Consider the following 20,753-nt stretch of genomic DNA (forward strand, 5'->3'; position numbering starts at 1 on the left):
TGTAACAGTGTGTGGAGTTTGCATCCTGTCCTCTGTGGGTCTGTGTGGCTTTCTCCAGTTACAGCAGTCCAGAAACATGCAGTTTGCTGAAATGACTGAATTCACCACGCATGTTTCTGCCCTGCCATAGACTGCCATCTCTCAGGGTGTGAAGTCAAGTTCTTTTGAATGTAAATGAAGCTTTATTTGCCATAAATTTGCATAAGCACTAGAACAGGTATATTGCAACGTGTTCATTTTTTCGAATACCCCATTTTGCCCCCCTTTGTTTCTAAGGCATACAAACATGTTTAGGGGTGAGAGTGAAGCTTGGGGTCTGAGCACGGAGGGGGGGCACTAGGAGTGTGGTCACTCTGCTGTTCATAGGATTCAGGCTGGCGACCTTCCGATCACAAACACAGTGGCCCAAACCACTGAACCACACGGCACCCTTGAGACTGTGGTAGGTTTACAGTGACCCAATACTGAATAAGCAGTGATGGATGGATGGATGGATGGATGGATAAAGGGCATGGAAAAAGTATACATTGGACAAGAAAAGGTTTCTGTCACAAAATGTAAAACCAGTTCAGCAATAAGGGACACCAATCGCATGCAAGGTTCAGCAAGTTTATTTCAGAACCAAAAGCAATGCAGTTAACTAAATTTTTTTTTCATTTTACATGTCTCCACACACCTTTTGTATGTACAATGAATGAAGGATTGGTCCAAAAAAAAATTAACTAAAATTAAGGACCAAAAAATAAAAACAAACAAGCAAACCTACAAAGCTCAACCAAGCTGTCCGTTATAGCGACTTTCACCGAAGGAGCCCGTCTTCTTTAGAGCTTCCCGGAGACGATCCGTGTCGCGTGTCAGACCAGGGCTTACGCTTCTTGCGCTCTTTGCTGCAGAGAGGCGGGGCACGTGATGTGGGGGGGGGACACTAGAACAGGGAGGTGGGGGGAGGGGTGCGGGGTAGGCGAGAGGGGGCACGTTGGCGGGAGCTCTACCGTGAAGAGTTGGAGCTGGAGCGCGAGCGATGGCGCCGACGGGCGGGAGAGCGGGATCGCGAACGGCGACGTACTGGTGAGCGTCGCCGTGGGGACCGGGACCTGAGGGAGAGGACACCGTGTCTAACACACCTCTGAAGAGGCAGAGAGATTTAACTACAGTGGCTCGAGACAAATGGACCTGGCATTAAGATGGTATTGGTTCAAATCCCAGGAAGTTGTTCATATGATAGCTCCACACAGTGTGGAGTGAAACTAAGAGGTTATAAGGTCCAAACCCAAGCAGCTTAATGGTTAAAGAGCTGGGCCCACAACAATAACATTGTTGGTTCAAGTCCCATGTGCCCTGATATGTTTTTAATAAAGTCAATTAGACATGGAAATTTCAGCACAGAGCTGCAGGAAAGGTATGCAACCGACCTTCTCCTCATGCGCGGTGGGGTCCTGCGCCACATGGGGGGCGGCGGGGGCATTCTGCGTGGGGGAGTTAGCCGCCGGGGGATGGGACGCACCCTGGGAGCCAGGACAGCAGTGGCTGTGATCTCCTGGCCGTCAATCTGACCTGCGGGCACACAGACATATGCGTGGATCAGCGACAGGCCCAGCAGAGGTGCAAAGTTCAGGTCCAGAAGTTAAAACAAAATCTTGGTCTGGGTTTGTACTTTCTGGACATGAACTCTCCACCTTTGAGGCCCAGCAAAACGCAGGGAACGTTTCTTCACACCAGCATCTTCTTGTAGCCCGATTCACTTTGGTTTGGAAGCGGGGAGATGATAACGTATGGACAGGGTCTCCGCACAAACCTCCTGGTCACTCAGCACTAGTTCTGTTAAGTCCTGACCTGCCTAAGCTCATTAAGCTAGTTAAGCTCCATAAGTTTGTTAACGATAACGGTAAACGACCCAAGACCATGGCAGCACCCCCCCAGACCCCGCCTACCCCCGTCCATGTGTTTCAGGGCCTTCTCCGCCTCGTCTGCCGTCTCAAACTCCACGTAGGCGTAGCCCTTGGACAGGTGCGGGTGCAGCCTGTCGACAGGCATGTCGATCATCTTGATCTTCCCGTAGGTGGAGAAGATCTCCTGGATGTGCTCCTGCAAATGGCGAAACAGGCGGGCGACGGCCCTCATGTCAGGACGGCAGGTTTCGGAGCCCGTTCGTAATCAGCATCTGTGTGGCCCTGCACTGTTCTACCGTCTGTTCCCCTTTAAGCCCCCCCGCCTCCAATCATCCAATCAGTCCCACCCGTCCCACCATGGCGACGAGGGAGGAGCCCTGAAGGTAGTCACCCCGGAAGGAACTCATTCCAATCCGGGCTCCCTGGGACTCCTCTCACCGTGGGGAACATCGAACCCGGCTCGTGCTGGATGGTGTGCCCTGCTATGCCCCAGGACTCGAACCCGGCTTGCGCTGGATTGTGTGCCCTGCTTTGCCCCAGGACTCGAACCCGGCACACGCTGGACGGTGTGCCCTGCTTTGCCCCAGGACTCGAACCCGGCTCGCGCTGGACGGTGTGCCCTGCTTTGCCCCAGGACTCGAACCCGGCTCGGGCTGGACGGTATGCCCTGCTTTGCCCCAGGACTCGAACCCGGCTCGCGCTGGATGGTGTACCCTGCTTTGCCCCAGGACTCGAACCCGTCTCGCGCTGGACGGTGTGCCCTGCTTTGCCCCAGGACTCGAACCCGGCTCGCGCTGGATGGTGTACCCTGCTTTGCCCCAGGACTCGAACCCGTCTCGCGCTGGACGGTGTGCCCTGCTTTGCCCCAGGACTCGAACCCGTCTCGCGCTGGACGGTGTGCCCTGCTTTGCCCCAGGACTCTGCTTTTAACAAACAGCTGATTCTTAAGTCATATGTGGGGAATGCTAATCTAGCAGTCTCCAAATAAGACTTAAGACACAGCTCTCTGCCATGCCCCCTCCCTTTATTTTCCCTCCCAGGTCAGAGGGCGGGTTCTCCAGTGACGGACAGTCCAGTCAGCCAGTGACTGTGAGCCACACGTGGCTGGTCCAGTGACACGTTTGTTGTTAGGCCGTCCCTCACCTTGATGACGTTCCTGGTGAGGCGGCCCAGGTGCACCTTCGTGGGCCTGGGGCTGGGGCTCCTTCTCCGGCGCTCCTTGTCGTCCTTCTTCAGGGACTTGGACCTGGATGATGGCATGGATGAAAGTGTCAATCCAGTCCTCTTCCCACAGAGAAAGCCAATCCAGTTCTTTCCCATCAGTCATCATGTAATAGCACCTCTATGTCCGACCCCCCCAAATTTCGGTGGTGTCTAGGGGGTAGGAATGCATCCGTGGCCAGATATGGTACCATAATGGCAAAAGTATGATGCAATGACTGATAAAAGTTCATAGAAATCTGGCCATACTTTGTTTTTTATATTTGTATGTAAGCAATTAAAACCTCAGTGAAACCCCACTGGGGGTCCCCCATAATCCCACACTACCATCACCACACAGGCAGAGGGCGCTGTGCATCTGAACTGAGCCTAGCCAAGTTACCATGGCACTGTACTGCTCCTCTCCTAATATGTCAACCCCCAACCCGATTCAACACATACTTGGACCGAGAGCGGCGGCGGTTGTCGTGGCGATGCCGGCTGGGGCTGGGTGACCCCGAGGAACTGGAGGAGCTGGAGGAGCGTGAGCTGGAGGAACCGGAGCGGCTGGATGCCGAGGAGGAGCTGGAGCCGCTGGAGGAGCCCGAGCTGGAGCCCGAGCTGCTGCTGGAGCTGGAACTGGAGCGGGACCTGAGGGGGACATGGGGCAGCCAGAGGTCCGTTACTCTGGGGACTGCCCTCCCTCGCCCCCTGGTGGTAGCGATTGGAAATGCTCTGCCTGGGCTTGAGGTCTGAGGTTCTGGGAGCTGCCCAATCACTACCTGAAGGACCTGAACCACACACCAGAAACTAAACCAGATCCTTAATTAGAAGGCTACCTGCTAGTTGCCAGCATTCCTTAAAAATATCTTATTTTGCAACGTATACCCGGCTCCTTAACACCACAGGGCATGTATGTTTCCCACAAAGCTCAGAGCTGGAGTTATGCAAGAAAACCTGACCTATTAAACCTTCTCAGATAGATAAGCAAAACTGGGGGGAAAGGTACCCTTTTGCGGTGTCTTGGTTACATCTTGACCGAGCGGAAAGTTCCAAGCGCACTGACAGCGGGGACCGGTTTGCAGCGGGAAAGTCCATTCAGAAGAAAACGGGGGTGTCCACAAAAGCAGACATTTTCAAGCTGCGGCGACGAGCACTAAAAATAACCGCAGTAAATAGGCTTCTTGCATCGTGCCGCCTGACAGGTGGATGCTGTCCTCTGCGACAAAGGCACATGCCGCACTCACAGATGGTCTGTGCCGCCACTCCGCGGTCAGCCTGCCCTCTCCTCTGCTGGTGGGGGGGGGGGGGGGGGGTTGGTTTTGGAGTCTTTCATCTCCACCGCCTCAGGGATCTCCGTGTAACACATCTCCCTCAGCTTTTTGTCTCCTGAGAAAAGTCCTTTCCCTCAAACTGGAACCTGGGTCTCCACCTACCACTGTGCAGTACAACTGGTTCTGAAATCCCACGTAAAAACAGGTGTGAACGTTTCCATGGTAACTTTGCCAGTAATGAGGTCTTGCAGGTGTCTCCCGGAAAAGTCAACCGGCTCTGTTGCCAAGGATTAGCATAGAAAGAAAAGGTGGGAAAATCATCGCTTGCTTCTTGTTTCCCCTGTGACTTCAGAGGTGCAGACCACCATGAGCATGCAGTCATGGGAGATGTGGGCACCCCCCTTCTTGTTTCCCCTGTGACTTCAGAGGTGCAGACCGCCATGAGCATGCAGTCATGGGAGATGTGGGCACCCCCCTTCTTGTTTCCCCTGTGACTTCAGAGGTACAGACCACCATGAGCATGCAGTCATGGGAGATGTGGGCACCCCCCTTCTTGTTTCCCCTGTGACTTCAGAGGTGCAGACCGCCATGAGCATGCAGTCATGGGAGATGTGGGCACCCCCCTTCTTGGTTTCCTGGTTGGCAGCTCCCCATCTGGTGCTGCAAACGCCCTCTTTTGGAGACAGACGGTGCTACGCTAATTATAACACAAATGCTGTCCTTGTACACAGATCACTCTTATCAAAGGCCTTGCACGTTAAATTACTCAGAGAGACTACCTGCAGACGAGCATACAAATAATCACAATGATTCCCAAATGACACTAATTACAAAAAATCACGGTAATCACACTAATCCCTAAATCAAATTAATCACAACCATCACAATCACTGCAACGAAAAAAGGCATCGACTTGTTTTGTACAGGGAAAAAGACCCAAGATACATCACTAAGTATCTGTTTCTGCCATCATTATGAAGATTCCTGATTTAAGTAAGAATAAAGTGCAAAGCGGTTCCCAACCAGTAGCAGTACCCTAATGGAGAGCCCTTCACCATCACCTTCAGCACCTGGTGCAAACGCTCCATCACCAGCCATGTTGGGTAAAACAAGAGCCAAATGTGATGCAGTGATTTCAAGATTTCTGTGCCTGGTTAAGTAAATAAATTTTCACTCTTTGACTGAAGGATCAGAAACAGTGATTTATTTTCTGTAAATTTTCTTCTGATTTGGCCCAGACTAAACTAAAACCACGAGACCATGAAGGCAAAAACATGCCCAAGGAAATTCTGTATTTTTAACGAATTAGTGTAAGTGTTCCAGTGACACACTCCTTCAAATCTATACCACTTACTGCTGCTCAGTGTAGACATTTAAAACTGGACTCACAAGCATGTAAATTTTTATTTTTATATCGCACTGTCTTGTCATGTACTTGTATTGCGCTGCTGTGAGTGAATAATGCCACTCAAGCTGCATACGGGGCCTTAAAGAAGACCGACCTCCTGGCCGCTGCCGTACCTGCTGCTGCCCGTAGAGGCGCTGCGGCGCTTACGGCCCTTCTCCCGGCTCCTCTCCTTGTCCGCGCCCTCTTTGGTGCCCGTCTTGTCCTTTCCCCGATCTTTCGCCTTGTCCTCGGAGCGGTCTTTCCTCTTTGTTGGGGAAGGCGCCCTGAAATGAACATAAGCTGCAGATGAAGCAACTATGAACCCCCCCCCCCCCACCGAACATCCGTCAGCCAGGTTATGTTTGAGTTCAGGAATGAGTTTATGTGCATCAAGCTTTTAAAACTTTAGTTTAAAAACCCATACACAGCAGAATTTGACATAAATACATCACGCAACTGCTATTGTGAAGAACTTTTATTTTGGAAACAGCATTGCTCAGTATACCATACATATACTGGCTGTCAGGACATAGGAGCAACAACATATACGCAATTACTTAGACCGCGAAGTAGGTTACGCTACATGTCCTATATACACCAACAAGCTTTATAATGTCGTATGTATGCTATATCACATCTGTAGCTTGTGTCCAAAGCTGGCGCAGGTAACCTCTGCCAATGTCTGCGCGTTAGGTAACACAGCGGCCCCGAAGGTGTATTTGAATTTGCTTGAAATCATATCTTTTAATTGTGCGTATTGCTATTTTCCAATCGCTCTGCACAAGCTAGGTGCTTCAAATTTTCCGCGGAAAGCAACCCGATCGGCGAAACCATTTAAAGTGATATCGATGTATGCCAAGCCACCGTTTCATAAAACGCAAGGTTTTTTTTTCCACGTTTTGCAATTAAACCGCACTTCGAGTTGGGATTTTCGCAGATTGCACGGCAAACTTACATTTTGGCCGATTATGTTAGAGGCCTCCCTTAACGTCGCGGATTGATGACGCAGAGGAACGTCGCGTCGGCGATGACGCAGTGGCACGCCGCCCTTTGCTGTCACACAGTGGGGCAGGTGTTCCGGGGTCTGCGTCCTGGGACGGGGGGTGGGGAGAAAAACAGAAGAGTCACCGATTTCTCGCTACACCTTAGGTGACCACCTCGCTAAGTATGCTGTTACGGGAAGCGTTTGATTTATTTCTGTGGATAATATGAAGTCTCACTATATAAAGTCTCTACAGTTATGTAGCCGCAGGGTCGCTCATGTGTTAAAGACGCCGGTTAGGTAACATCTTGACCGCTTGATTCATGATCATTTTTGATCTTACGGCAGCATGGGGGGGCGGGGAGGGGGCATGTCAATCTGACGGAGTGAAGCAAAAACTTATTTTCGTTCTGTATTTATATGTAAGATGTTGCTGCTAAATTCATACGGTATCTACAGTTTCTGGAGCCCTTCACTCTGCAGTTTTTCGTTTTCTGGACATCGGTACGGACTAAACAGACTGATAAAAACTACTCTGTAAAGTACCTACTTCAGTCCGATGGCTAAACAGATGAGTCATGGTGGAACCCAGATGAATGGATCCACTTAACGTGTGCTCCACAAGCCATCATGGTCGAGGAGGAGGAGAAGGGTCATGCCAGGACTCTGGTCCTGATGGTGTGCTCAGCTGCGATCGGCGGTACCCTGCAGTACGGCTACAATATCGCCATCATCAACGCGCCCACGGCTTTCATCCAGAGGTTCATCAATGAGACGTGCCAGGAACGCTGGGATGTGCAGCTTGACTTCTACCAGGTGACGCTTGTGTGGACCCTGGTGGTGTCCGCATTCTCACTTGGCGGCCTGACAGGGGCCCTTGCAGGGGGCCCCATGGCCGTATTCCTGGGCAGGAAGCGGGCCCTGCTGGCGAACAATATCTTCCTGCTCGCCAGCGCCGCCCTGGTGCTCAGCTGTCAGGCTGCTGGCTCCTTCGAGATGCTTGTCCTGGCTCGTTTCCTGGTGGGCGTCAACTCGGGTGTCAGCATGAGCGTGCAGCCCATGTACTTCAGTGAGAGCGCCCCCATGAGGCTGCGCGGCGTTGTGTCGCTGTCCTCCGCTGTCTTCACTGCACTGGGCGTGGTTCTGGGCCAGGTGGCGGGTCTCACTGATGTGCTGGGCTCTGAGCCCCGGTGGTCGTACCTTCTGGCCAGCAATGCCATCCCTGGCCTGCTGCAGCTGCTGACGCTGCCCTGGTTCCCCGAGAGCCCGCGCTACTTGCTGATCGACCGCGGCGACCGCGAGGCCTGTGTGCTGGCCTTGCGGCGGCTCCGTGGGAGGCCCGTGCAGGACAGCGAGCTGGAGGAGATGCTGCAGGAGCAGGCGATGGCCGGGGAGGATGCGAGGGCCCTGCGGCCCTGCGAGCTGCTCTCGCGCCGTGGCCTGCGCCGGCAGCTGTTCTCCGTCATGACCACCAGCAGCGCCATACAGCTTTGCGGCAACGACTGCATCTACTTCTATGCCTTCTACGTGTTCCAGGAGGTGGGTGTGGCTGCCAGCCACATCCAATACGTGACCATCGGCACGGGCGCTTGTGAGCTGCTCTCCTCGATTGCTAGCAGCCTGCTGATTGAGAGACTGGGACGGCGCCCCCTGCTGGTGGGAGGCTACACCTTCATGGCCGGCTGGGCCGCCGTCTTCACCGTAGCCCTGACGCTCCAGGGCACTGTGCCCGGGATGCCCTACTTGAGCATGGCCTGCGTCTTTGCCTACATCCTCAGCTTTGGCATGGGTCCGGCAGGGGTGACTATGATCTTGCCCGCTGAGGTCTTCGGCCAGACGGCCCGGCCGTCGGCGTACATGATCTCCGGCGCCCTCATGTGGCTCAACCTGTTCCTGGTGGGCATGATCTTCCCCTTCCTGGTAAGCGGATTGGGCTCGTTCTGCTTCGTCCCCTTCGGTACCATCTGCCTGCTATCCTCACTGTATGTGGCTGTCATGCTGCCCGAGACCAAGGGGAAAAGCCTGCGTGAGATCACAGACGAGTTCGACAAGCTCAATCTCAGGTCCGGGAGGGAAGCTACCTCCCCTCAGGAATAAACACAGCAGTTAAATATCCTCCATGTTCTCAGGCCAGTAATCCAAACTCTATCCAGGCTGCTAATATATGTTTGACCAGCAGAGGGAGCCGCTCAGACAATCATCCGAGGTGCGTGATCAGGAATGCGAAGCTCTTATCAATACAACTCTGGATATTTATTCACAATATTTGCGCCCTCTAGTGGACAGGAGTCCTGGGTGCCCCCTGCCTTGTGCCGTGTGCTTCCCTGGGGTTCCAAGTTGATGCTGAGCCTGTAGTGGACCCTGCCTCAGCTCTCAATGGTACGGGCCATTTCGCTCCTGGGAGATGTGTTGATATACCTTCACAAATGTTCCTTTATCTTCTTTCTTCCATGTATACTGTACCTCCCCATTGAAAGTCATATGTTGGAGCTCCAAGTTGGCTTGAAAAATGGGTATTAAGTTTATATCAACGTGGCTTGTTGCAATATTATGATGTAATAGATTAGAGTAAGTGTGCTCATGTAACTGAATGTAGGTGTATCTCTTAATCTCTTTTTGCTATGGTTTGAACAGCTGTCTGTAGGAATTCATTACTTCCTGCAGTGCCTGTAAAGCATAGCATGATGTTTACGATCGCAGTCAAACCAAAGTTTGCCCGCTTATTAAGTGTGTACTTGTGCAAAGATTGTACTCGGCATGGTGTTTAACGGTGATGATGTCATGGAGTATTTAGGCCTATACCCTGATTTATCCGGGGTGGGGGGGGGGGGGGTGTCTTCAACACTGGGAAGAAGCTTGTCTTTATAACATTCATGAAATCATCATCAAATGAATGAGCTGGCCACACTTGTGAAACATATCTTTGGGTGTTTTTTATATGATAAGAACACACTACCAGAAATCTATGCAGTGTTGTGGCTTTAATATAACACCACGCACTTCCTTCCTATGCATGGTGAGATTCATATGTACAGATCAGTTACACGGCCATTTTCTTTCGGATCATGGTGCTATTTTGTACGCAGGTTTAATCGCAAGAAGGTAGCTGTTTGCTTTTTTGTGATCTTGTCCGACATTGCTGACACTGACTGTCACTGACTGTCACTCGCCCGATCGCGATCCTGAGCTCTCAGCCTGCAGAGGTAACTCCCGGCTGCTCTGTAAGGCAGCCCTGCATGACAGAGAATCCAAATAAAAGTCCTGAATGCGAAATGAACGTGTTGTTTGAGCTCTGGCCGTCTACGTCAGGCCCTCCAGTCCTGGTGTGACTTTGCTGAAAATCAGCATGAAAATAAAACTCAGTAGAGCTCTGAGGACTTTCTGATGTGCGTAATGGTGAATCCCTCACCTGGTAATTAAATCACTACAGGTGGGTCCAGACTGAGAAAATCAGAGCTATTGGCCTGTATCTCTACCCAAAACCTGCCTTGCCCCCTCCTGGGTTGTGGGTTTGAATCCTGCCTCATGCTGTGTTGCTCCCCTTTCCTCCCCCTGTCTAATTTCAGCCTGCCCCAGGTGGTGAATGCATGACTTAATGGTACATTTATATAACGCTTTTCAAAACACCCAATGAGGAGCCACTCTTGTGTTGCCCCCCACTGGATGATGCTCACCTCACAGTAACTAAGGTGCAAGAGAGAATTGTACCAGTTAGGTACAGCAGATGATGAGGAAGCCAGATGTGAAAGGGCCACAGTGGGTCATTTCAGCCAGGACATCAGGGTGCCACCGCTACTCTTTCGAAAGATGCCCAGGGATCTTTAATTACCTCAGAGTGTCAGGACCTCGGTTTTACGTCTCATCCTAATGACGGCACCATTTTTATAGCACAGTGTCCCCGTCACTGCACTGGGGCATTGGGATCCACACAGACAACAGGATGGGCTCCCCTGCTGGCCACAGTGTCCCTGTCACTGCACTGGGGCATTGGGATCCACACAGACCACTGGATGGGCTCCCCTGCTGGCCACACCAACTCCTTCCAGCAGCAGCCCAGCTTTCCTAGCTGGTCGCTGGTCAGGCCCAAAGCTGCTTAGCTTCAGAAGGATTACCTAGTCTGACCTGCAGGTGGTACAGCTGCAGACAATGACATAACCTGCTGGAATGGTTTAGCAAGCTTCCATTTCTCTTTGCTTATTTCTTTCTTATGGGGTTAGATAGTCAGCAGCAGGCTGTGGAATTGTGACCGTGTGCCTCTCCTCTGGCACAGCCCAGCCAGCCATGAGGACATAGCCTCCCACCAGTAGGGGGTGCCGACCCAGCCTCTCGATCAGCAGCCCCCCCCCCCCCCACACACACACACAAAGCTTGAAAGAGAACCTGAAAGAATCTGGTGTACCTGGAGAAATGCTATATTTATTGTTTATAAAAGAAGACCTATATTCTGACAAAATCCTCATGGTAAGCGATGTCTAAGGGGACCACCGGGTGGCGAAGTGGTTAAGGAGCTCAGGTTGTGGTCGGCGGTTTACAGTTTCAGCATAGACAGGATAAAGCTGTGAGGTCTGTGGATGGCTTTGTGTAAATGTGTAAAAATGAAAGCATTACATTTGCAGATTAGGGAGCGTGACAGCCATAGGATAGGGGTAGCTGGGGAATCATAAACCAGGGTAATCTGCTTATACTGCCACCCACAGACTCAATAGCTTCCCTCCCACACACACTTTTTTTCTGAGAAGTTCAGAGGCTATGAATCAGGATTATGACTTTTTCCACTTAATTGGTGCCAATGATAATTTCACAACACAGACATTGGGGCACCCCCGCATAGACTCTCAGTGGTACAATCCACCAAAACTCCCCTGGAGCATGGCAATGATCCGGTCCATTGGGTTCACTGCGTCAAGGTCACACTGCCAGCCTCCTCTATGGCACAGTTGTTGTGTGTGCCGTGGTCATGTGACTGTGGTGCTACACCTGGCCACCTGGACGTTGTCCTCGCCCGCAGTGCCCAGGTTTACACACACAGACACACACACACACACTCACGGATTGCAAACAGTGGGTCAGACTGGCAGATGAAGATGAGATTTTGATGGATTCTGTCTTGGTGACCCTCCTTTGGCATCCAGTGCCCGTCGCCTCATTCCACTGCCGCCACATTATCTGTGATGGGCATGTTAATCAGGGCCGTTATCATCGGGCTGTGTGATGTGAGCAGGAGCTACGAGCTGCCAGGCTGAGAAAGAAAGTCTTTTGGCCACCATCTTCTCAGCAGACACACACTGTACACTGTCAGGCAGAAAGCTAGTATTGGATAGTTTTACCTACGTAACTAACTACCTACCACTTTCCATGTGAAGTGAAATTCGAGAGAGCGCCATAATTTCACATTTCATCTCTTGATACGGTTACGGATTTCTGAAGGTCGCGACCTCTGCTATCCTGCCCCCTCCCCCCGTTCACGGTCTGCCTCGGTTATTTTTGGCTTCATTTAAACGAAGAGTCCCTGCCACTGATGCCAGAGAGACTCTCACTCTCGCACCTATGAATTTAGGGAGGGTGGTATAGCGGGGTGCCATGCCACAGTCACCCCTCCTGGGTGAGGGCGCCCACTGAGCCGGTCGCTCTGGGTAACAAACACGGGGATGTGCCCACAGCACACGTCCGGGGAGGGAGGGTGTGTAGCCGCAGACAGTGTGAGATGCTGCAATCGTGTTCAAATTAGACGTAGAGGAACCTTGGGTGGAGTGTGTGGTCCTGAAGCAGCCCCCTGTACTGTCACCCCTGATTTTTGACTGGGAAATTTTGGAGCCTCTTTTGGGGAGCAGTCCAGTGCTGGGTCTGAGCAAGCCTCTATCCGGGGTCGATTCAGGAAGTCTGTTTGAGAAGCGTCCAGGGCTGAGCCTGACCATCATCATGTTTACATAGCAGCCTTCGTCTTGACGTCCTACAAATACACACACACACACACACACACTTTTGAATTCATGTCTTTGTGGGGACTCTCCATTCATTTCTATGGGCATAATCCTAATCCCAACAATGACGCCCTTGACCCCTACCCAGCCCTAACCTTAACCATTAGTAACCAAGCAAAATACGAGACTTTTTAGTTTTTTGATTGCAGACACAGATTTTTATAAAATTGAGTTTTCCCTTTTGGGGGCTGAAAAACTGGTCCCCACAGCGTCAAATTAACAGGCTTTTATCAACAAACAAATGTCCCCACAATGTAATGCACACACACACGGTCCTGCAACTTCACCTCAGGAAAATATTATGGGCTGTAGTTCAGATACCCATGACAGATTCTTTTTAATATCGTTTTGTTTCCTTAATGAAGACGTTTCCTTTCGAATGCAACAGTCTCTCCTCAATTTCTCGCTACAGCTCCCTGAAGAGCCGCATGTAGGGAACGGCGACGTGTCGGCGGGTAAAAAATGAGGAGGAACTCCACACGACTGAAGGGATGGCGTGCCGGGGGCGCGGAATGAGAAAGGACCCATCACGCAGCATTTGCGTGAGACGCAAGCGAATGAAAAAGAGGAGTAATACACGGGGGGGGGAGGTGATGCTGAGTGTGACTCTGCTTGCCTGAGGAGTGAAGCAGAGATAAGGAGCCATTATTGTGTCAAAATACAATAATGTGTTTGGATAAGGCGGGATGATTACTGAGTGAGAGATAACTGTAAATAAAGGCTGTGGGGGGGGGGGGGGGGGGTGATATCAATTTCTGGCTACCAGTCTACTGGTGTTTCTGCTCCATCACCTGCAGTGGTATCTACCATCACTCAAACCATGCATTTCTGTGGGGCCCCTAAGGTTTGGCCCTCTGTTGGCCAGAAACAGTCACTACACTTATTATTAAATAAACATATTATTTAGGAGAACTTTTAAAGACTCAGTCACTGTTTATTTAGGTTTTGAAATATACAGTATAAGGGGAGGGGGGGAGAAGTGACTTTTTGTGTGGGGTCTAAAAAGCAGCAAACCCTCCCCTGTCCACCACTAACGGAGAGGAGATGCTTTGATTGAGATGTCTGCTCCCATCAGGCCGCGGAGCATGTGGCCCCTGTGACTCCAGCGGAAGCCCTGCTGCGGACGGCCTGCTGCGGACGGTCTGATGCAGACGGCCTGCTGCGAACGGCCTGATGCGGGGGGCCTGCTGGGGGCGGCCTGCTGCGGGGGGCCTGCTGCGGGCGGCCTGATGTGGACGGCCTGCTGCGGGGGGCCTGATGCGGAAGCCCTGCTGGTTGGCGGCTTCGCCTGGTATCACCACATTGCCGCTCCGAGGTTCCCCCGGGGGCTGTGACCTCACCTTCAGCCTGTTTATGCTGCACATTCAATTTGATACATCTAAATCCGATTTCACGTGTAACAAGCTCCCAGTCTGAAATGTGTAGTCAGCGGTGCATTTCCAGTCATTATCGCAGGGCTGTTATAGGGAAATTTCAGCCAATATTTCACTAAAGTTATTTAATTAATGCACTACAACACTGTTCCTATTCAAAGTTAATTCTGATTGTTTTTTCACTTTTATTGCAATACCAAGGCATTTTGTGTAAAATATTAGCCCATGACGTCACACAGAGTGTGGTGGACAGTATAAGCAAAGCCTCCCTGAGGATTTCCCATGAATCTTTGGGAGCGGCCAAATAACGAATAACGGTCATTATGCGGAGCTATCAGCCCAGTACCATCTGTGGTGCGCGCAGAAAAGTCAGCAGCTAATTTGAGGATTTGCTGGACTAAAGCGAGCGTCCGCTGCTGTGGAACCCTTTTCGAGGTCGTCTGGTGAGGAGCCGCGACGGTGATGAGCAAGCCTGCAGAGCCGAGGGTCACCTTCTGACGCCGGGTGGGGTCAGGATCACATCCCTGTGCTGGTGTGCTTTCCAGGGCCTGATGGGTTTCACATTTTATCTTTTATCCAAGGTGATGTACAATTGAAAAAGTATGTTCTGCCAGACTCTGGAGCAATTGGGGTTAAGTACCTTATTTAGTGGGTCTTACAGTGAAACCACTCAGGGATTTGAACCTGTATCCTTCTGATCACAAGCACAGCACCCTAACCCAATGAACCACCCACCACCCTAAGTCATGTGTTATTGAAAGAGGACGCTTTTTATTGTGCCAGGTACCATACTGTTGGTACTTGTACCTGACTGAAAATTAATACAAAAGGGAGCGTGTGGAATTTTTATTACCCAAAGTTCAGTTCCTGGTGTAATGGAAAAGTACCAAAAGATGGATGGATGGATGGATGATTATCATTTAAAAAATCTTTCATGAATCACTGTAATGCATTTAGGGACAAAATTGCTTGTCAGCTTTGCCAAATAAAATCTGATCCACTGATGAATTGCACTCTGAGCAGAGAGATGCTGTCGATTCAAAGCCTCCACAGAAGTTCACTGAGCAGCTATCAACAGGGGGGGTGATAATGTGCAGATCTGGAAGACACCCCCGCTGATGGCTGTCAGTCATTAGTCTGTATGGTTCTGATGTGTCATTTGTGTGTAAAGTCATTTACTCTGCGCCTGGGCTTTGTGGGCATGTGAGCCGTAGGTGATCTGTTTACAGCCCATCAGGATCAAGAGTGTGCTTAATGTAATGGCCCCACAAATCGCTAAATTTGTGGATAATAAGCTTGCAGCCTTGTTAAACCTGCTGGTGGTTTTTCTAAGAAAATTACCTAGGCGCGGGGCTTTAGCTTTGTCTAGGATCTCTATGTGGGAAACCGATCAGCAGCTATAAGAAAAAGAATGAAAAAAGAACAAAATTACCAAAGAATGAATGTACCATGCATGGCTCTTTCCACCAGGGGGCGCTGTCATCCGCCATGAAAACTGGACTGAGAGAAACGCTTCAAGGTGTCCAGGGCTTGTCCATACGAAGAGGACAGCATCACTCCTGCAACCGAGAAAAAGATGAAAAAAACACGCAAAAGCATAAAGACTTATGGGGGGCTGAGAGATAGGTATGCTCGATAAAGTCTGCACATGACAGTGACTGTAAAACAACACAGACAAAGAAAGACAACAAAGGGAAGCGGGAGAGAGTGGAAGCAAGGAAGAGGGGGATGGGCTCGGATGATAAACGAGGGGAAGTGAGCTCTTCAAATCAGAGAGCGCAACTGAGCCCACGCACGGATGAGTGGGTGTGGGGGGAGGAGGGGGGGAGTGTCCACAGGTGGAACGAGGGTTTCGGCAGAAGTGAAGAAAGAAGCAGAGAGGAGGAACAGAGAAGGAGACGAGTCCTTTGAGCCTATATTACGGTGCAGATGAGATTGAGGGATGTGAAGAAAGAGGGTCACACTTCTACTCGAGATGGAGAGAACATCGCATTAAAAAGGTGCAGAGGAGAAAAAGAGAGCGAGGGAGGGAGGAGCGGATGGGAGTAGGGGAGGATTTGAAGAAAGCAATGAAAGCTGGGTGCATGGATCACAGTATCGGCCGGCAAGCCAACACATGCATTTATGAAATTCATATCCTGCAACTAGGACAGCTGAAGTTGTAGAAATGGTCTTAGCATAAACCTAGTATTTATTAATAATAACTGTGAAGAAACTAATGAGTCACCTGCTCACTGTGCTCAAAATATCAGTCACAGCTGCCCCAAGAAATAATTTTAAGCACCATTACGCAATGATGTTGATTCAATTAGTCGTGTTCCTTACACCTACAGGAGAACTCACATTGGATGTAGTAATTGGGAAGATTAAAGGAAGGCAGTGATTGGCTTATGCTGCTGCTGGAGGCGGGCCACACCGCCAGGGGAGGTGCAAGAAGGTCCGTACAGGGCCGACCTGCAGGGCATCCCGCTGAAGTGGGCCTGCTCAGAATTTGTCTCCCCTTATTGCCGGACTAAGCGGTTAGATCCCGGTGGGATTTGGGGAGGTGTCCCGGCTGGGGGGGGAAGCCGCAATTCCGCCTGTTTGCTTTGGCGTGAGAATGTCACCCTCACAGAAGGTCATCACAGCAGTCCTCAAGCAAACTTCAGCAGGTCTGTTATTCGGCTCAGCCGTCCAATCAGTGATGACCCCTGCCCCCAACGTTCACCATCAGGTGAGATTTAACGAAGGTATAGATAAGTTATCCTTGTCTCACAGTGCTGGTCCTTATGCTCCATATACAGGGCCGGGTTTATTGTTCCTGGGGCCCCACTCAAAGAAAACGTCCCTTTGGGGCCCCTCCCACTGCCCAGTGTAGTGAATGCTTGTGGACACCAGGAGGCCCCTAAACCTCAGGGGCCGACTGAGTGGTGGTAAACAGTGCCAGTGTCCATGTAACATGACTCTGAATCCGTTTCACAGTGTTTTAAGGATGGTGCCAATCTTCAGCTTAATTATAAAATGGGGAAAATGCAGACACACAGACAGACATGTTTGCGAAACAACGCCGGCTCCAGATTCCCTCCCACGGCTAAGAGGTCCTCTGCTCTGTCTGTCCGCTGTGGATGGCTCACTCTGGTCTGACCTCTCTGCCCCGCCGTCCGTGACCGAACTGCCCAAACGTGGCCGCTTCGCCCCGACCGCGGCGGTCTCACTGCACCGCTTGGACCCGGGAGGCTCGCCGGGGGTGAGATGACGGAGATTTAGAAATTTCACGGCGGTCTTTCTCAGCTGCTCTCGCAAACGAAGGAGGCGTTCTGTCAAGAAGCCAATGCTTCTGACGCCCTCCTGGTGACTGTCTGTGTGCAGTTCGTGACCCAGAGCTCATGGCAAGCAAATGACTGTGAATCGTGTCCTATTTCTGTGCTGATACCAGCCAGACCTCCAGGATGTGTCTGTCAGAAATAGACGTTTGTTTGGGTTTGTGAGCAGCAGATATGCCCCGGAGCATCAGAGGTACCGTTAGTAGGCTGGGTGGATGGAGTTCAGCTTATCCTGTTCCCGGCCCAAAGCATCCATACTGCCCGTCCGGGTCATTCCCTTTCCAAACCACCGCCCCCCCCCCCTCCACAGCTTCTGAGAGTTTGGCTGTAATTGGGTGTAATTGGCTGTAATTGGGTGTAATTGAGCAGATACCTCTGTCTGTACATAACGCTCCAAACCGATTACTCACTTTACTCCTCAGTTTAGGTTAAGTTCCCTGTCTGGAGATGAAACAATGTCCTCCCCATGCACTACCAGCATGACCCATTCCTGCTCATATGAATGAGTGACAGAGGACATTAGAAAAAAGCTATTTCTTGATTTCAGTCACAGACCTGATTTGAAGGACAGCTGATTTGAGTCACAGACCTGATTTGAAGGACAGCTGATTTGAGTCACAGATCTGATTTGAAGGACAGCTGATCTGAGTCACAGACTTGATTTGAGGAGGATTGATTTGCTCCCTTTGGTCAGTGTCAGGAAGAACTGGCTATAGTCCCATTGATAAGCCTGATTTCAGTTTGAAATTATGCAACTACTAATAAATATTGAGTATCTAGATAGAGGGAGCTCTATAAGTGGAATGATTTCTATATAAAGGTACACATATGTCACACAGACAGATCCGTATCACACTAATGCTCAAGCAAACATGTGCAGATATGGTGAAACTTCAGGATTGTTAGCAGCTTCTGTTCACAGTGACCAAATAAGGGTGAAGCCGGCTGGGTGGTGGGGGGGCACACACGTGAGGGGGGGGGGTGGCAGGGCAGACGGTGGCAGTCAGCGGGAGACTCGGGGGAGTAGCTCAGTGGATGGCAGGGCGAGTCACGACATCACTTCCTGCTGTCTGCTGGACAGGACCATCCACACGGGGATGGAACAGTGCCTGAGTGTGTGTGTATGTGTGTGTATGTGTGTGTGTGTGTGTGTGTGTGTGTGTGGTGTTCCTTTACTCCTGCTTATGTGTGTGTGCGCAAAATCGTAAAAGACACTTTTATGTCTGTCCTTGAGTGTGTATGTCTTTATTTCTGTTTGTTTGGGTGTGTGTGTGGTGTAACTTCACCTCTGTGTGTGTGTGCGTGTGTGTGTGTGTGTGAGGTAAAGTTAAATCCACTCGGCATCTCTTTTGCTACATGCTTTTATATAATTAGCTGTTTAACCTTCCATCCAGTTCCCTGTAAAGGACTCTGCCGTAACCCTTGCAATGGTGGCGACAGGACGGGCCCAAGGCTAATGACCTGCCAGCCCCCCATCCAGGAAGTGGCGAGACAGGGGTGACAGCGGGAGGGTGGGGGACATCTGGAAGGTTGCGACCCGCTGTCACCCCCCCCCCCCCCTTCTGGTGGCTGGATGCTATGGTGGGTCCTTGGGACAGCAACTTGGCATGACCTCTAGGACTTAATTTATTTTAAAATCCTCTTTACCTTCTGTCTCCTGCATATGCAGTGGGTTGTGCGTGATTGGTCAGGATTTCTGCTCATGGGCAGTGATGTCACCCCCCACAGGGATGCATTTCCAGGAGTGACATCATCTTAGAACACCAGCTGGTTTTACAGCTCTGGAAAAAATTAAGAGACCACTCCATATTTTTTGAAGTATCTGCATTTTTAAAATCTGGTTTAATCGTGGTTCTGCTGGCAGAAGGCTATGCTGAGCAGCAGGATCCTTTCAGGTTCAAAGTTTCCAAAACAGCAGTACACAAGAATAAGGTGAAACGCGAGACACTGGGAACGACCAGAAACCAGCGGTGGACGGGCTGTGTGTTTTGAGGGGTGTTCTGCATGAACCCGGTTTGTGGCTTGTTCAGAAACACAGTGCTGGCCGCATTTGTCTACGGCTGCTTCTCCCCTTACATGCCGTGAGTCCAGTTCAGGGACCATTTGTTGCCCTAGTTTGTATTTTACCCACTTACCTGCTGCAGACTGAGTTCCACTTGCTGCAGCATTAGTCCCAGTTTGAAGGATTTTTATAGACCTGCCCGCTTTATAGTCCAGTTTCCAACCTCAGCCTCAAGGTCGCGGCCCATTTGCTGCTTGTCTGTGGCCAGTGGAGTTGACACCATTCGGTGAGGGACCTCAGCTTGGAGAATCACTGTCAGGAATACATCCCACGTTCTGTTTCTAGCTGGACTTTCTTCAGAACATCCCAGAACTCTGGAAAAACAGGTGCCAATTAAGAAAAACTGTTAGTGCCCAGAACAGCTCTGTTGGGATACGTGCAACCACTCTAGTAATTGTATATCTATGTTCCATTCCGCACATTAGCCTATACCTCCTATACACCAGTAAAGGTGACTGAGCTCAGATCCATTCCTCGCATGCAGTGTTAAAAAAAAGTAGATTTCACAGGCTGTGTAAATGATGATTTTGGGAGCATCACATTGGGTACCAAGGCTATGCACCTCCAACATCGTGTTTGCCAGAGTTCAAAGCAAAGTTAAGCTTTATCTGAGCAGTATGATTTATTTAGTAATAACTGTGTCACCATTATGATATCAATCCATTTTGGACTGACACTCACATCATATGTGAGATATGGCACCATCTCATCCAGTGGTGAGATCTGAGTCACTGCGATTACTGGGCAACTCCACCCATCCGTCTTCCTACTGAGTATCCTGGTTACGTTCAAGAGGGACAGGGAGTCTATCCCACGCACACAGGACAGAGGGACATAGATCAGCAGAGGAGTCATGCGGGACAGAGGAACATAGATCAGCAGAGGAGTTATGTGGGACAGAGGGACATAGATCAGCAGTGGAGTCATGCGGGACAGAGGGACATAGATCAGCAGAGGAGTCATGCGGGACAGAGGGACATAGATCAGCAGAGGAGTTATATGGGACAGAGGGACATAGATCAGCAGAGGAGTCATGCGGGACAGAGGAACATAGATCAGCAGAGGAGTCATGCGGGACAGAGGGACATAGATCAGCATAGGAGTCATGCGGGACAGAGGGACATAGATCAGCAGTGGAGTCATGCGGGACAGAGGGACATAGATCAGCAGCGGAGTCATGCGGGACAGAGGGACATAGATCAGCAGCGGAGTCATGCGGGACAGAGGGACATAGATCAGCAGCGGAGTCATGCGGGACAGAGGGACATAGATCAGCAGAGGAGTCATGCGGGACAGAGGGACA

General features: G+C 50.7%; 1 protein-coding gene and 1 pseudogene across 2 annotated transcripts; one reads left to right on the forward strand and one right to left on the reverse strand.

Moving 5' to 3' along the window:
• Positions 1-595: 595 nt before the first annotated feature.
• Positions 596-6,804, reverse strand: LOC111860611 (RNA-binding protein with serine-rich domain 1-like). Of its 2 annotated transcripts, XM_023844453.2 has the most exons (8): positions 6,706-6,804; positions 5,885-6,034; positions 3,552-3,740; positions 3,033-3,135; positions 1,932-2,085; positions 1,413-1,554; positions 993-1,094; positions 596-887 (listed from the first exon to the last, which is right to left on the reverse strand). In XM_023844453.2, coding segments are annotated over exons 1-8 (930 nt in total). In that variant the 5' UTR covers positions 6,708-6,804; the 3' UTR covers positions 596-799. The 2 variants fall into 2 exon arrangements, with proteins under 2 accessions (XP_023700221.1, XP_023700222.1); XM_023844454.2 differs by lacking the exon at positions 596-887 and having other exon boundaries at positions 989-1,094.
• Positions 6,805-6,898: 94 nt separating this feature from the next.
• On the forward strand, positions 6,899-9,559 carry LOC111860610 (solute carrier family 2, facilitated glucose transporter member 11 pseudogene; annotated as a pseudogene).
• The last annotated feature ends 11,194 nt before the right edge of the window (positions 9,560-20,753 follow it).

This window comes from Paramormyrops kingsleyae, chromosome 5 (genome assembly GCF_048594095.1).
Source record: "Paramormyrops kingsleyae isolate MSU_618 chromosome 5, PKINGS_0.4, whole genome shotgun sequence".
In the NCBI taxonomy this organism is placed as follows: Eukaryota; Metazoa; Chordata; class Actinopteri; order Osteoglossiformes; family Mormyridae; genus Paramormyrops; species Paramormyrops kingsleyae.